The sequence below is a fragment of the Leptonotus elevatus genome, chromosome 19, assembly GCF_054856555.1.
Source record: "Leptonotus elevatus isolate MCC_2025b chromosome 19, RoL_Lele_1.0, whole genome shotgun sequence".
In the NCBI taxonomy this organism is placed as follows: Eukaryota; Metazoa; Chordata; class Actinopteri; order Syngnathiformes; family Syngnathidae; genus Leptonotus; species Leptonotus elevatus.
The window spans coordinates 16,487,709-16,504,957 of NC_141257.1; the positions used below are offsets into that span (position 1 = coordinate 16,487,709).

General features: G+C 43.2%; 1 protein-coding gene across 1 annotated transcript in view; it reads right to left on the reverse strand.

Moving 5' to 3' along the window:
- Positions 1-6,285: 6,285 nt before the first annotated feature.
- LOC147158163 (uncharacterized) overlaps positions 6,286-17,249 on the reverse strand; it is a 13,109-nt gene continuing 2,145 nt past the window's right edge. Inside the window, exon 2 of the mRNA XM_086062932.1 lies at positions 6,286-10,128. Within this exon, the coding sequence (XP_085919058.1) occupies positions 6,416-6,925 (510 nt within the window). The 5' untranslated portion in view covers positions 6,926-10,128 and the 3' untranslated portion in view covers positions 6,286-6,415. The remainder of the gene's footprint in view (positions 10,129-17,249) is intronic.

The following is a 17,249-nucleotide window of genomic DNA, read 5'->3' on the forward strand; positions in this document are numbered from 1 at the left end:
GCATGAAAATCTCCACCAAAGAGGGGAGCCGTCGACCCCTGCCAGGACAGAGCAAGCGCAACACCTCAGGGCCCCCCAGACCGCAGCAGCGCCAAAGGACGACCCCCGGGCCCCGCCAGGGCCACCGGCCGGAGAGCAAACCCAGGAGCAGGAGCGCCCCCCACCCCAACACGGTCCGCGCCCCCCACCCCAACACGGTCCGCGCCCCCAACCCAACGCAGCAGGACGGGGCACTGCAGGCCCGCCAGGCACCCCACCGGTCCACAGCCCCCGCTCCCCCCCCCCCCCCATCCACCCCCGCCATCCACCCCAACCCAGCCCCAGCCACGCTCCGATCCACCCGCCTCCCAGGCATGTCAGTGAGTGTATGTGGTGCATTAAAAAAAAAAAAAATAGGGGGGGGGGGGCGCGGCGGGGACACGGACAGGGGACCGCAGCACTGCTCTAAACTGCGGTCCCCAACCGATGGCACCCCCCCCCCCCCCACACACAGTTGTGTGGTGCATTAAAATTGGAGGGTGACGGTGTTTCCACCCCCCCCCCCCCCCCAAAGTGTGTTATGTGCCCTATATGTCTATAAAAGTGTATTGTGCAAACCTAGTGCAGGGAGAGCCCCGCAACGTAGCACCCCCCAAGAGACCCAGGGAACGGCCAAGACGCAGCCGCCACCCAGCAGCCAACAGAGGGGCAGACCCGCCCACGCCCAGCCAGGGGGGGCAGCACCTATAGAATTAACCCACTGGCATGCAGTGAATCCGAATATTAACCCTTAGTGCCCATTCGAGGCGAATCTGCTCGATCTTGTTGGCAGCAGCTGGGTTCCTGACTATAAAAACACAACCATTAGTTACAAATTGCCAAATACAGAAACATCAATGTAAGTTATCACGCTTTAAATTTTGACATTTGGTTTTTATTTGAGGCAGATATTTTTTCCATTAAGATGTGATTTATGAGGAGGTTAGACCATTGGTCGATATTCAGAGTTTGTTTATTTTTCCAGTTAACAAGAATTGTTTTTTTTGCGATAGTAAGGGCTACAAGTGTAGATTGAAATTATTTATGTGGTAAGTCAATTGTTGTTAAGTCACCTAGCAAACACAAGTTTGGAGAGAACGGTATCCTACAGTCCAAGACAGCGGAAAGTTTTTCTAAGACTTTAGTCCAGAAATACATAACCGGAGTACATAACCATAAAGCATGAAAATAACTGTCTGTAGTGTTTTGTTAACACTGGAGACAAATGTCGGAGTCTGAGAGTCCCATTTTCTTCATCATATATTGAGTAATGTATGTTCTATGAATACTTTTATATTGGATAAGTTGTAAATGTGTGTGTTTTGTCATTTTAAAAACGTTTTCACAAACTTGAATCCAAAAGTCAGATTCCGGAGCTATAGACAAGTCTGTTTCCCATTTCGAGATGGGTAAAGACGTTTTATCAGTATATGAAAGTAACATATATTTTTGAGGTTTTTTTTTTTTTTTTGAGAACGAATCCCTTTAGGAAGTGATCCATTCAGTCACGTTCACTCAAAAGATTTGTTCTTTTGAATGAAACATTTGTGACAGACACAACACTAGCGCAAGAAGTTAACTCTGTCACAAGTAAGCGCCCTGGCGCATATTATAACAAATAACATATTAATACATATATCAGACTCAATATTGCTGTTCATTCTCTAATTACATATAACACGCAATATGCAAAATATTGCATGACATGTTTTGGCACAAACATTTTTGAGACGTTCCTCTTTTCATTCACTTTTTAAGATTTTCTCAAGGTCTACTATTTGGACAGATTGGCATGATAGATGACACAATTGCAGCCAGTTCAACAAATCTCACTAAAATGGCTGCCGTCCGTCAGCAATGAATGTCCGTGCGGAAAAATTACAGTACAAGGTATTTTGATGTATATAACGACTTAAATGGGGAAAGACGACTTAAGTCGAAATTCGGGTTACATCGCCAGCGTAAGAACAGAACTCCGCCGTAACTTGAGAACTCTCTGTAGTGTATATCCAAATAGTTCGTTAATCATTTACATACACCTTCTAAATTATCTTAAAAACTATTGACGATTCCTAAATAACTTCTTAGTAAATGATGAAAAACATAATCTAGAAATACTGAAGCTATCATTTATAAAAAATGAAAATGCTATCATTGAGCACAGTATAGATGAGCGTATTAACAATGGGTATGTCACACCGCGGTGAGGTTGTCTTGTTATTTCCTGTTTTATTTTGAAAATTCTGACTCCTTTCGTTTCAGGTCACTTGCCCTTCCTCATGTGGTGTCAGTGTCAACCCTCATTCCTGATTGTGTCCACCTGTTTTCCATTACCCTCATGTGTTAAATGGTCTGCGTCACCCCTGTCTTGTGCCTAAGTGTTTTCGTCAGAGCCACTCAAGCCAGTCACAGTCCTCAGCCTTGTTGTCCTGTCTCTTGTGTGAACTTTGGTTTGTAACTTTGTATAGCCACAGTATAGTTTTACTTAAGGAGTGATATTGTTTTGTTTGTAGTTTAGACATCCTCCTGTTTGGAGCGCCTTTAGTTTAACATTTAATAGCCTTTGTTTTTTTGTTTAATAAATATCTGCATTGGCCTCAAACTCCTATGTCTGCGTCTGAGTCCTAAAACTGACACGACCATTTAACACATGAGGGTAATGCGAAACAGGTGGACACAATCAGGAATCAGGGTTGACACTGACACCACATGAGGAAGGGCAAGTGACCTGAAACGAAAGGAGTCAGAATTTTCAAAATAAAACAGTAAATGACAAGACAACCTCACTGCGGTCTGACAGGGTAAAACATTTATGACTGTGTTTATTACCTACATACTAATGAATATGCATGTAGGAAACATGCTGTATGAATGATTAACTTACTATTAACTAATGCTTAGTAGTGTGTACTCATTATAAAGTGTTACTTTTTTCTTTTCTTTTTTCTTTCAAGTTACATTAAACACTGCTGAATTTTGAATGTGCCTGGTGGGCTTGCCATGCCCCGTTCTGCTGCGTTGGGCTTGGGGCGCGGGCCGTGTTGGGGTGGGGGGCGCTCCGGGTTTGCTTTCCAACTGGTGGCCCCGGGGGTTGTGCTTGCCCTGTCCTGGCCGGGTTTGACGGCTCCCTTCTTTGGTGGAGGTTTTCCTGCATGCCAGATCCACTACACTAGCATCTACCGAAATTCAAACACAATCTGCTTCTTCCTATAGTCGCTGAATCGGTGGAGGATGATTTCTGTGGATCTCATTCTGCTTCATCTATCCTTCCTTCCTTTTCTCAGTCTTTTCTTTGGTCTCTTGAGGGCTCCCTAATTTGTTGGAATGTTTCTGGGGTTGGTGAAAGTTTCTGGTTTGTAACCCTGTGGGTAGTAGGTGGTGTCTGGTGGGTGCTGGATTTCACTTTTATTTATTTTCTTTGATCCTTCCTTGGGTCTCCTGACAACTTCACGACTCTAGCGGGATTCTGAAGTCTTCGGTTTAGGTGAAGGGTATGAGATTTTTAATAGGTTTCAGGTGAATTAATGAGCACAAACTCACACGTGTATGCACACACACGCACACATATTGACGCGCACACAAGACACACACAGAAAAGGAAAAAAAGAGAGAGCAATGATGATGACATGTTGAATCGGTAATGAACAAACGTATGAACAATACTGAGCTCTCTCTAAAAAAATAAGGAAAAAAAAGAGAGAGATCCAGACGTCACGTGACTATTGCCTCTGCGGCAGGAACGTAGCGTTGCAGTGTTAATGGACTAAAATAGCGAGGAGGGCTAAAGCTAGCGGTTTAACCATCAACTTTCCGCCCAAGAGCATTGACAGTCACTTTGATGAAAGGACATGATATACATGCGCAAGGTGGAAATGTTGGATTGGTGATGAAGTATTAGGAGTACTTTTTTTTCCAACTCGGCGACGCTGCTACATGGAATTACCTCCTCTCTTGCCGGTGAGTGCTTTCAAATCTGATCATACAAAGGCTTTACAAGTTTGTTCAAACCGGATTTATTTCCCCTTTGTGTGATCAAAATGCCATCTAAGTTAGTGGTTTCACGTAAGTGTTGCAGTGTTATTTATGTACGTTAGCAATTTAGCAGCTGCTAATAGGGCCGCGGCCGCCGTCATTTATAAGGTAAAAAGTTATTTTCATGGTGTTGGTCAGTTATGAATTCAACTATGTAATATCTATTAAACCGCAGCAGTACAAATGAACGAAACAGATTTCCCCCAAATTGTATGTTTGGTAACAGTTAGGATCTGCTGATTTAGCCACACTCTAAAAATGGATTGGTTAAAAAAATAAAAATACCAATTTAGTAGGTTAAACTCATATTGGCTTGATTAACCAATAGATTAGTCAGACATTGACAATTCCAGATGGTTACGGGCATACCAATTTTTTGGGTTAGCCAAACAACCTATGAAATTGGTTACAATAGAAAGTAAGTCTAGATAGATCACTTTGAAATATATTTATTGTATCAATTTATTGTATTATAAATGTATTTTGTATGTAAATTATTATAAGTGATTACAATATATATAATATAGTGTTTAAAAATGGAAATGTGTGTCTAGATAGATCACTCAGTGTGACCAGCTCACTGGCCTAGTGGTAGAGTGTCTCCCCTGAGAATGGGAGGTTGTGGGTTCAATCCCTAGCTGGGTCATTCCAAAGACACTTTTTTCACTATCTCTCATCTTCCTCCTCCTCTGAGAGGCATACTTTTACAGTAATGTAGTCTGAAAACTACCCAAATGCTTGAATTATTGGTTAACTGAACATTGTTAAATTGTTAAATAATATAAAAATTAAATAAATTAAATAAGCGGAATTGAAGACGGAACGGAACGGAATATAAAAATTCTACATAACAATTTGGTCTCATGGATGTGTGTTTTTTTTTTCTTAAGTCTAATGCCTCACAGTATGTAGTTTTAGATTTGTAATAACCTTGTGGTGGAATGTGCTTCCTTGCTGTCATTAATTTGACTTCATTCAAAAGATACACAAAGTGCCAAAGCAAATACGTTTGTGGCTTATTAGAGAATCACACTGAGGTTACTCTGCCTCACTTTAGTTTTGTACTGTCAGTTTGTTGGAGTGCTGTTATTAAATTGCCATACTCTTGTCTGCATGACCTGTCATGTATAAAAAATATGTTTACTGTAAATTGCACACCCCTCCTTCTCAAATACCATCTGCCAGCCGAAATGTGCTGTGCTCACAACCTCTGGAAATAGACCTCCCCCTGATTGGCTCCTGAGGAGACCAGATTCCACATCAGCCTGACAGCCTAAATCGCTGTTCATGCTCTTGAATTATTGCTGTTTTCATTTCCTCCACACAGATATTACACCGTAGGCAGCTTTCTAAAATGCTTAATAGCATGCCTTCATTTTGAGACAACATATTTAACATAATATCGGTGTACAGTATAGTGTATGTACCATGTAATTAATTCATTGTGAAAGCAATGATAATCTACAGAAGACATCAGGCATGGTTTCTTTTTCAGCTCATCCACATTGTAATGTGTATTACTGCCCCCTACGGAAATTAAAAGACTATCATGAACAAACACTGACAATAAAGTCCCTGATTTTAGGCTCCTGGTCTGAATCTGGTGGTTTAATCTGAATTAGGTAGTCAGCCAGGGTTCGTCATGCAGTCTAGATTTGTATTAGTGTAAACTCTATATTGCAGAGTGTATAGTAATAATTTATAATCTTACACATGCAGAAAACAGTATCTTCTGTGCTGCACACATCTTAAAGGTCATTGGTGATTTTACAAGTGGAAGTAATTGCATTTTCATTTTCCATGAATTGGCAGATCAAAGAAGCCTTATTTATTATGGGCTTGTTCCTCTCTCCAACCACAGTGCACATTCAAGCCTCTATTAAATATGCAGTTGCTCTGATTTATCCTTAAATTAGAGGGAGTGTGCCAGTTCCCATGATCCTGGTGTAGCCCAACTTGTAATGTGGACCTTACGGGTGAGCAGCGAGTGTCACATCTGGCTGATGGAGACAATTCAAGTTGTACACTCTGCCAGTGTACATTTTAATACACAATAGTACAAACAATTGTACACATTAAACATTACACTACTATAATATACTATACTATTTATAGATAGTATTCACTAACGTCACGGGATCGTGAGTCGGCCCCTCATGATGGATCAACTTTCCATTTGACTCAGCTGTGTTTCTATTTTGTTTACACCGAATCTTCTTCTGTAACTGATGAATGTCACCACCAACTTCCTCTAACGTTACGCATATGCGGAAGATTTAGCTTAACAATCCTTGCAGCGGTACACGTTTGATTAGTGGAATTTATTGGATTACAAACATTTGCCAATGTTACTGCCCGGACCGGACTACATGGCAACATATGCTCCTCGTCCGGCGGCGCAAGCCCTGCGACCGTCCTCTGCTCCTCGTCCGGCGGCGCAAGCCCTGCGGCCGTCCTCTGCTCCTCGTCCGGCGGCGCAAGCCCTGCGGCCGTCCTCTGCTCCTCGTCCGGCGGCGCAAGCCCTGCGGCCGTCCTCTGCTCCTCGTCCGGCGGCGCACGCCCTGCGGCCGTCCTCTGCTCCTCGTCCGGCGGCGCACGCCCTGCGGCCGTCCTCTGCTCCTCGTCCGGCGGCGCACGCCCTGCGGCCGTCCTCTGCTCCTCGTCCGGCGGCGCACGCCCTGCGGCTTCCCTCGTCTGGCGTCCGGGACGCCCTCCTGACGGGCACCGCCGGGCTCCCCTCGTCTGGCGTCCGGGACGCCCTCCAGACTGGCCCTGATGGGTAGGCCAGGTTCCCACCTCCGTGCCCCCTTCTGCCCGCCCTGTTTTTGGACTTTTTTGTTTTAGGGACGTCTGGGAGCCGTCCCGGTACTGTCATGTTTAAGTTCTGTTTTTCCTTGTGTGTCTCCCATGGTCTTGTTAAGTGTTATCCTGCCCTTCCTCGTGTCAACCAATCGGTGCCCTCAGCCACTTGTGTCTTGCCCCAGGTGCGTCTTGTTGTGTCTGTAATGTGTGTGTGTGTATATGGTCTCCTGTCTCCCCCTCTGTCTGCGTCGATTCATTGTCGTTTTCCTCCCGTCATGCTGCCAGTTTTTCGCCTTGTTGTCCTCCCCACATTTTGTTTTACTGCCATTTGGAGTTTGCTTTTGTTTTGAATAATTTAATTATTTTTTTGTACATCACCTCTGCCTGCTTGCCCTGCTTCCCTGCGTTTGGGTCCTCCACCAAACTTTACCCCCATGACAAACGAGAATATATATATATATTTTTTTTTCAGAGGTTAAAGCCAGGAAGGGTAGGCAGAAGGGGAAAAAAAGAAAAATAAATAGAAAAAAAAGGTAGGCAGAAGAGGCAGAGCTGCGCTGTCCCATCCCCTGCATGTGAAGAGAGCAAGAAAAACAACTAATGATTACACTATGTAGACAGGCATATCTTCATTTTGATGCCGGAGCAAGTCTAGTCGAGTCTTAAGTGGACACGGACGCCACACACCCAGTTCATCTCATAATTTGGTGACAGAAAGTAAACTGTGTTTGGCCTAAAAACGGGCATATCTTCATTTTCGTGCCAGGGCCAGTCTAGTTTAGTGTGTTTGTGAATTTGATAGATGCGCTAGTTGGAAATTACATTTGATCTGCAGATGCCAAGCCATTTCACAAATTGGTGACAAAAAGTAGACTCGATTTTAGACTCGCAAAAAGCACGTTTAAATAGTAGCGCAGGTGGTGCAAACGCAATTTTGGCTGATTTGATCGATGTGAAGGCAGACAGATTCGGCACTCCGTTGATGTGACTTAATTTATAAATATGACAAAAGCGTGGAAAAATTGCTCTGAATCATTGTAGAAATACATTCATTGAACAAATTATCTTTATCATCTTAAATATATTTTGATAGCACCACCCTGATCACACGTCTCAATTTGCGGGTGTCATAAATAGCTGCACAATACAGTACACATACAAGGACTTTTAAAATCTTGTGACTTTAAGAAAAAAATTAGCATTTAACAGTTTTGGTTTTATTGTGTTTTGGGTGCGCTGACATTTTCAACACACCTCCCCACACACAAGAAGACTATTTTCTAATACCAGGCAATAATTCAGTCCTCTGTTTGCTCTCACATGATCTCACAAACTTGAAGACAACCAGGCTATCTGAAGAGGAACAGAGGCGGGAGTGTTGTAAGGTGGCAATATCAGCAAGGAAAATACTTGCTTTGGAAAATATGCACTTCCTGCCATCTTGGAAACCCACGTTTATACAAAAAAACATGACATTGGGTCGACCGCCTACCACCCAAAGATGGCTGGGATAGCCTTTTAAGCTTGAATGTTAATATCAGGCTTCTTTATTCTTCCCTTGGCATGAAACGGGTGGCTGTAGTGGTGTTTGTGGAGCAGGATCGACAAGAGATTTTTTGTTTCTTGTAATCTCTCCACTCTGCCTTTGTGTTGGCAGTTGGTAGTCCACATTTGACTCTTTTCTTGCTGTCACTCATTTTCTTAACTACTGTATTCCTTTACGAGCATGTGTTGTCGCTTCTGCTGCCATTTCCTTGCTTTTCCATGGGTGCTGTGCAACTGCTGTCCCTCCCCTTTCTCGCCAGTACAATGAGACGGTGAGAAAGAATAGGAAGGAGGAAAAAACTTGCTCCGCAAGTCGTCGTGTCCTTGGGCAAGGCACTTCACACACATTGCCTCCACTTTCCATACACCAGTGCTACTCACACTGGTGTATGGAAAGTGTGAATGTTTGGTGGTGGTCGGCGCACACTGGCAGCCACGCTTCCGTCAGCCTGCCCCAGGGCAGCTGTGGCTACTTAAGAAGCTTACCGCCACCACAATGTGTGAGTGCATGAATAATGTATCCATTCCATTGTAAAGCATCTTTGACTGTCTAGAAAAGCGCTATATAAATCCAATGCATTATTATTATTAATTTCTCGGCATAAAAATATTGGTGATATTTGAATATATTTTGGAGGCCAATTTTAGGCTGTGTCATTTGAGAGGAAATAGTACATTCTAGAGAAAGAAAGTGTATTTTCTTGTAATTTTCTTTCTTACTTTTTAAATTAATCATCTTTTTTGTGTGTGTCATGTACACGAAATTTTACCTCTGCACAGCAAACACACACTATACACACTGAAGCAGCAGGCTACTTAAGCGCCCAGGGAACAGTTCGGTGCATAGGTCTCTTGCTCACGGACACCAAAGCCGTGTGTCTGGGAGCGGTATTGAACCAAGGTTCGCACAGTGCCTGGTGACAACAGAGGCCCCAGAATTTAACCCTGTGGAACACCATATGCACATATACAGCAGCACGCATAGAGCAGTGGGGTTTTCGTCAGCGAACAGTGGACCAGCTCTACACCCTCTTTAGGGTCCTCGAGAGTATATGGGAGTTCGCCCAACCAGTCTACATGCGTTTTGTAGATTTGGAGAAGGATTTCGACCGTGTCCTTCGGGGAGTCTTGTGGGATGTGCTTCGGGAGTACGGGGTACTGAGCCCCTTGATACGGGCTGTTTGGTCCCTGTACGACCAAGGTCAGAGTTTGGTCCGCATTGCTGGCAGTAGGTTGGAATAGTTTCCAGTGAGGGTTGGACTCCGCCAAGTCTGCCCTTTGTCACCGATTCTGTTCATAACTTTTATGATTTACCGGTCGATCTACGTTCCTGCCCTGAGCTATGGTCACGAGCTGTGGGTCGTAACCGAAAGAACAAGATCCCGGATATAAAAATTAGTTTCCTCCGCAGGGTGTCCGGGTTTTCCCTAAGAGATACGGTGAGAACCTCGGTCATCCAGGAGGGACTCGGAGTAGAGCCGCTGCTCCTCCAAGTTGAGAGGAGACAGTTGAGGTGGCTCGGGTATCTGGTTCGGATGCCTCCTGGACGCCTCCCTGGAGAGGTCTCCCACCGGCGGGAGGCCCCGGGGACGACCCAGGACACGCTGGAGAGACTATGTCTCTTGGCTGGCCTGGGAAGGCGTTGAGATCCTGCCGGACGAGCTGGTTGAAGTGGCTGGGGAGACGGAAGTCTGGGCTTCCCTGCCAAAGCTGCTGCCCCCGCGACCCGACCTTGGATAAGCGGTAGAAGATGGATGGATGGATGGAATGCCATACGCTCCATTATACATGTAAATTCATATTGCATTCATCCGACCACTTTCTTTTTCTGCTCAACATAGTATGAGATAATTTAAAAAAATTAAGATATAACACGATGTACCATCATAACAGCCATAACTGACTACTGAGCGCACCAAGTTTCCTGCTGTACAGATAGGCCAAGCAATGAAGCGTGATCACCTGCAGCCAGTGATGGCCAAGTGGGGCGTATCATCATGAATCATTTGAATCAGGTGTATGTTTTGACCTCAGCCAAACCCCTGAGACTGACTTACTGGGGGTTTAATTAAACCAAGGTTAAGACCCACTGGATGAAGGATTATGTTAAGTCACCTCCCATGAAAAGTGTTGAATTTGATGACAAATGGGAGAAAAGTGTGTGAATGAAGGCTGGATTGTCATTATTAGGGACATATACATTAACAATTGGGTTTCTTTTGTGTGTTTTTGTTGTTGTTAAAAGAGTAGTTCTTTGTGAACTATAAAGGACACTTTCGATGGGATGAAAATCAGAAGAAGAGAATTAGAATTAAAATTTGTCGACTAAGATTCTTGTTTGAGGTAAAGATCTCTTGAAGTTTTAAAATATTCACAATCAGAATCAATTTTATTGCTGTTGTTAGTGAAAGAGTCATTCACAACTAGGAATTTCTTTTCGGTATGATGGTGCAACATGAAACATGAATGTTAATGAAAAAATATTTATAAGTGAACCAAGATAATAATACAAGGAGAATAAAACGCTAAAGGAGAATAAAACGCTAAAATAAACAGTTTTGGATGTCCAATCCCGTAGCATGCGGGATAATTTAATATTCTCAGGCATATCCGAGAATACCTCTGACAATCCAGAGGTCGAGATAAAAAAAAATTATGACGACGTCGTTAAAAATTCCTCAGGAGACGGTAAATAATATCTCTTTTCACCGGGTACAACGGCTTGGAGCCCGTAGGGGCAACAAACCCCGTCCTATTATCGCTAAGTTTGAGCATTTTAAACAGAAATAATTTGTTAAAAGTAAAGGACGGGAGCTTGAAGGGACCGCATTTGGAATGAATGACCAATTCCCGAGAGAGATTAATGAGCGGCGAAAGGTACTGTTAAATATAATGAGACAAAATGGGCAGGAGGGTAAACGGACTACGATAGTCATTGATAAGCTATACATTGATGGCCAACTATTCCGGAACCCCAACTCCACTCCCTGGCTATATTACAAATATAATATTAATACATAACTATATCTAAAGTATATTTAAACAAAAAAATCTTGCTTAAGTTACCAGTTACTGGTGTATTGTCATGTTTAATCCCCCACTAATTTCCTTCACTTTCACCTCCCTACCCATTTTTTCACTGTTATATTTACTTACACGTTACCTCTTATTTTACACAAATTACATAAACCACCTAACCACTTTGATTCTATCCTATAACATGCCAATATTAACAAATAGCCTATACAGATATATACACAGGACTGAGTCTATATTGTTTGTATGCATAAATTAGTTCTGGTTTCCTGGAATGTTTGTGGCACTCGCTCACAGGCAAAAAGAATAATAATTAAAAGCAGATATTTGCCTCCAACAAGAAACCCACCTACAAAAATCTGAAGAAAAATTACTTATTGATAAGAATTATAGCCAAGCGTACTCTGCCCCTTATAACAGTAGACAAAGAGGAGTCTGTATACTCATACATAAGAATTTATTCTTTACTCTAAATAATACAATAACAGACCCAGAGGGCCGATACATTATAATTCAGGTGACTAAATTTAATAAAATATATACATTTGGTAATCTATATGCCCCTAATAATGATGATCCGGCCTTTTTCCATGAATTTTTCCTCTCAGCTGTTTGAATTAGCAGCGAACTCTACTATTATTATTGGAAGAGACTTTAACACAGTCTTAAATCCATTAACAGATTGTTCTAATAATACAACATGTATAAGGCGATTACAATCTAATAAAGTAATAGGGGAATATATGGATGATTTTGGCCTTGTCGACAGCTGGAGACTTAAAAACCCAAATAAGAAGGAATTTACCTTATTTTTCCGCTGTGCACCGGTCTTTTTCAATAATTGATTTTTTTCTTACAAATAACTATTGCTGATAAAACTGTTACAAAAATACATCCTATTATTATTAGCAACCATGCACCAGTCTCCCTTTTCCCTACAAGTTGATTATACCTTTAAACCACCCGGCGTTGCAACATCTCACTGCTAAACGACGCAGAGTTTGACAAAATTATAAGAAGAGAGTGGGCAGACTTTTTGGAAATAAATGACTCTCCAGACTTATCTCCATCTCTTCTCTGGGAAGCTGGGAAAGCAGTAATTAGAGGTAAAATTATATCATATTCATCTTGTAAAAAGAAACAGGATCAAAAATTTGAAAAAGACTTGGAAGATAAAATTAAACAACTGACGGATGAGTACGCAATAAACCCAAATAACCAAATATGGACCGACTTACAAAATACAAAAATACAGTTAGACGATATGCTATCTAAAAAGACAGAGTTTATAATACAACAATTAAGATACAACAACTTTGAATATAATAACAAATCAGGTAAATTTCTTGCAAACCAACTTCAACACAATAGGGAAAAATCTCTTATAACGGCTATTAAAAGGGACAACTGGTGAATGCACACAATTACCAGAAGAAATTAATAAATTTTTTTATAACTATTATCGCAACCTATACTCAGAAACTAACAAGCCTAACACTGAGCATATTGAGGCATTCCTCAGTAGCTTAAATATACCTCAGTTAACTACTGAATATAAAGATATGTTAGATGCGCCACTTACTATAAACGAGTTGTAAGATAGTATGCCTAATGGCAGAGCACCTGGCCTCGGATGGTTATCCGGCTATATTTTTTAAGCACTTCTGGTTAATGCTTGCTCCACTATTCTTAAGAGAAGTAACAAATTAAAACTAATGGTTATTTTTTTTAATGCACCACATACACTCACTGACATGCCTGGGAGGCGGGTGGATCGGAGCGTGGGGATATCATTTCCCTCTGCTCCGGTTCACCTGCTCCTAATTTTAATGCACCACACACACACACTTGTATATACACTGGGTGGGGACACATTCAAGGTTTAGGGGTAGAGTTTGCCAGTCGGCGAGCTGGCGGACTCAGAAACAGGGGTTAACTTTCACTAAGAACGCTGGGGTGACAACCGGGGCCTTTCCCCGCTGGGCCTGGGGTTCGGGGGTGCCGGCCGTCCTCCGGTGCCCCTATCTCCCCTGCTGCCCCCGGTGTTCCGTCCCTCCACGCGGCGGGGGGTTGGGTGGGCGCGGCTGCCCTCTCCGCTCCGCTGTCCGGCCCCTCATCGGCGCCGGTGCCTGGGTGCGGGGGGTCCCCGGGGGCTGCCGGTTGGTCGGGGTGGGGTCGGCTTTATATGGGGGGGGGGGGGTGCTGGGGGTGGGGGGTGTCCGGGGGCTTGGGGGCCTGTGGGCGGCTGGGGCTGGTTTGGGGTGGATGGCGGGGGTGGATTGGGGGCGGGAGGGTCGTGGGGGGAATGGGGGCTGTGGACTGGTGGGGTGCCTGGCGGGCCTGCGGTGCCCCGTCCTGCTGCATTGAGTTGGGGGCGCGGGCCGTGTTGGGGTGGGGGGCGCTCCTGCTCCACGCACGCATGCACGCACGAACATACAAAAAAATAAAAATAAAATAAAAAAAGAGCAATGATGATGACATTACCGAATGAACAATACTGAGCTCTTTTTGAAAAAATAAAATAAAAATAAAACTAATGGTTACATACGCCCACACATGAATACAGCAGCAATTAAACTTTTATTAAAGTCAGAAAAAGACCCCACCCTTCCATCTAGTTACCGTCCGATTTCACTAATTAACACTGATATTATACTTATCACTAAGGCTTTCGCATCTAGACTAGAAACAGTAATCTCGACAATCATTCATAGCGACCAAACAGGCTTTATTAAAGATCGTCACTCTACTAATAATATTAGGAGGCTCTTTAACCTTATTAGCATGTCACAGCGGCATGATAAAAAGGCAGTTATTATATCATTGGATGCAGAAAAAGCTTTTGACAAAGTTAACTGGTCCTTCCTCTTTGCTGTTTTAAATAAATTTGGCTTTGGGAAGTCATTTATTCACTGGGTGTCAGTATTATATGATTCTCCTTAAGATACAGTTACTACTAATGGGATTATATTCAGAGTTTTACTCTACAGAGAGTCACAAGACAGGGATGCCCACTGTCCCCTTTATTATTTGCAATATTTATTGAGCCGCTTGCATTAGCTATACGCCTGGAAAGAAGGATTCAAGGAATTCACTCTGGGGTAACAGAACATAAAATTAATCTCTATGCCGATTATATTTTACTTTATTTAGAAAAGCCTGCTATTTCGTTAGGGGAAGTATTTAACTTAATAACTAAATTCTCACAGTTATCAGACTATTCTATTAACTGGACAAAATCAACACTTCTACCTATTACAGAAAATTCATGCAACCCTGCAAGCCAGGACCCACACTACTAATTTCCTATAGGTAATTTAAAATACTTAGGCATAAAAATCTCACCTAAATTAACTGATTTATTTCATTTAAACTTTACTCCACTTCTGGATAGCATTTATAGTGACTTGGAGCGCTGGAATAATCTTCCTATTTCTCTAATAGGACGAATAACCACCATTAAAATGAAAGTTTTACGCAAAATAAACTATTTTTTCTCAATGATTCCATTTAAACCTACGGCTAACTGGTTCCAGTTGTCCGTTACAAAATTTTACTGGAATAAAAAAAAAAAAGACTACAAAAGATTAATCTACTCTTCAGAAAAGTAAATCCAAGAGAGGTCTAGAGGCACCAAATTTTATGCACTACTATATAGCTAACCAGCTACAATATATCATTATATGGGCACAACCAAACAGAGACACTAACTGTTGGCTGGAACTAGAACAGAAGGATTGTAATAACCTCAGACTTCTAGATTTACTCTTCATTACAACATCGATTAAGCGACATAATTGTTTTAAAAACCCAATGATTTCCGCCACCCTGACTGCCTGGTGGAAGGCACTAGAAATTACAAAAACCCAAGTGGAGCCCTACGGGCTTTCTCCCCTATGGCATAACCCCGACTTTCAACTTAACCAATCGTTTTATTTAGGTGTGTGGGAGCAGAAAGGAATTACACATCCACATCCACCATCTCTTCTCAGATAATATGTTTATATCATATACATCCTTGCTCCAAAAAAAAAAAAAAAAAAAAACGGAAATTTTTTACATTATCTGCAAGTTAAAAGTATGATAAAGAAACAAATTCCAACACTTCGAGGTATGCTCCAACCGCCTGTTTTAGCTAAAGATATTACTAAGCTTTCTCCGACAACAACAAAAAAACTTTCAAAAATATATAAGTTACTTTCATATACTGATAAAATGTCTTTACCCATCTCGAAATGGGAGACAGACTTGTCTATAGCTCCGGAATCTGACTTTTGGATTCAAGTTTGTGAAAACTTATTTAAAATGACAAAACACACACATTTACAATGTATCCAATATAAAATTATTCATAGAACATACATTACTCAATATACGATGACGAAAATGGGACTCTCAGACTCCGACATTTGTCTCCAGTGTTTACAAAACACTACAGACACTTATTTTCTTGCTTTATGGTGATGCACTCCGGTTATGTATTTCTGGACTTAAGTCTTAGAAAAACTTTCCGCTATCTTGGACTGTAGGATACCTCCAAACTTGTGTTTGCTAGGTGACCTAACAACAACTGACTTACCACAACCACAACAATTTCAATCTACACTTGTAGCCCTTACTACCGCAAAAAAAACGAATTCTTGTTAACTGGAAAAATAAACAAACTCTGAATATCGACCAATGGTCTAATCTCCTCATAAATCACATTTTAATGGAAAAAATATCTGCCTCAAATAAAAACCAAATATCAAAATTTATAGAAACATGGTCTACGTATATAGAATATTTTAACCTAAATCTGATTACTTAATTCTGCCTGTTAGCGAGAGCCACCACATCATGATAACTTACATTGCTGTTTCTGTATTTGGCAATTTGTAACTAATGGTTATGCTTTTATAGCCAGGAACCCAGTTGCTGCCAGGTGGATCTAGCAGACTACATCAAACGACACCTTAATCACCAACTTCTCAAGATTCACTTCCAGTGGGCACCAAGGGTTAATATTTGGATTCACTGCATGCCAGTGGGTTAATTCTATAGGTGCTGTCCCCCCCCCCCCTGGCTGGGCGTGGGCGGCTCTGCCCCTCTGTTGGCTGCTGGGTGGCGGCTGCGTCTTGGCCGTTCCCTGGGGTGCTGCATTGCGGGGCTCTCCCTGGTATCCGGGCCCGGCGACGCGGTTCGGGGCCTGTGGGCCGCCGGGGTGACCCGTGGTTCCCTCTCCCCTCCCCCTTAATGCCTCTCCCCGCCTGTCCTTTCTCCCTCGTCACCCTTCCTCCTCCTCTCCCTGCCCCTTGCCCTTATTGTCGTCTCCTTCCCCCTCCCCTGTCCGCCTTCCTCCCCCTCTCCTGGGCCGGGGGCTCCATCCATGGCCCAGGTCTCGGGGCTCCGGGGGCGGGTGCTTTGGTGTTGTGCCCGCCCCGCTCAGGTGGATCTCCTGGCACCTCGGGCGGGCCCCAGTATCCGGGGGGCGAGCCCTATCGCCCCACTGGGCTGGTCCCATATGCCCGCCGGTATCCCAGTGGGGTGGGTGAGGGTTTGGTGGAAAGGTGCGCCTCCTGCCCCCGCCCGGTTGGGGGGGGGGGGGGGGGGGCGCTGGTCGCTCCTCTTAACTTACTGCACTAGTTTTGCACAATACACTTTGTTTATAGACATATAGGGCACATAACACACTTTGGGGGGGGGGGGGTATGGTGGAGACACCGTCTTCACCCTACAACTCCCCTCCAATTTTAATGCACCACACAACGGGGGGGCAGGTGTGTCGGGGTGGGGTGCCATCGGTTGGGGCAGACTACAGTATAGAGCAGTGCTGT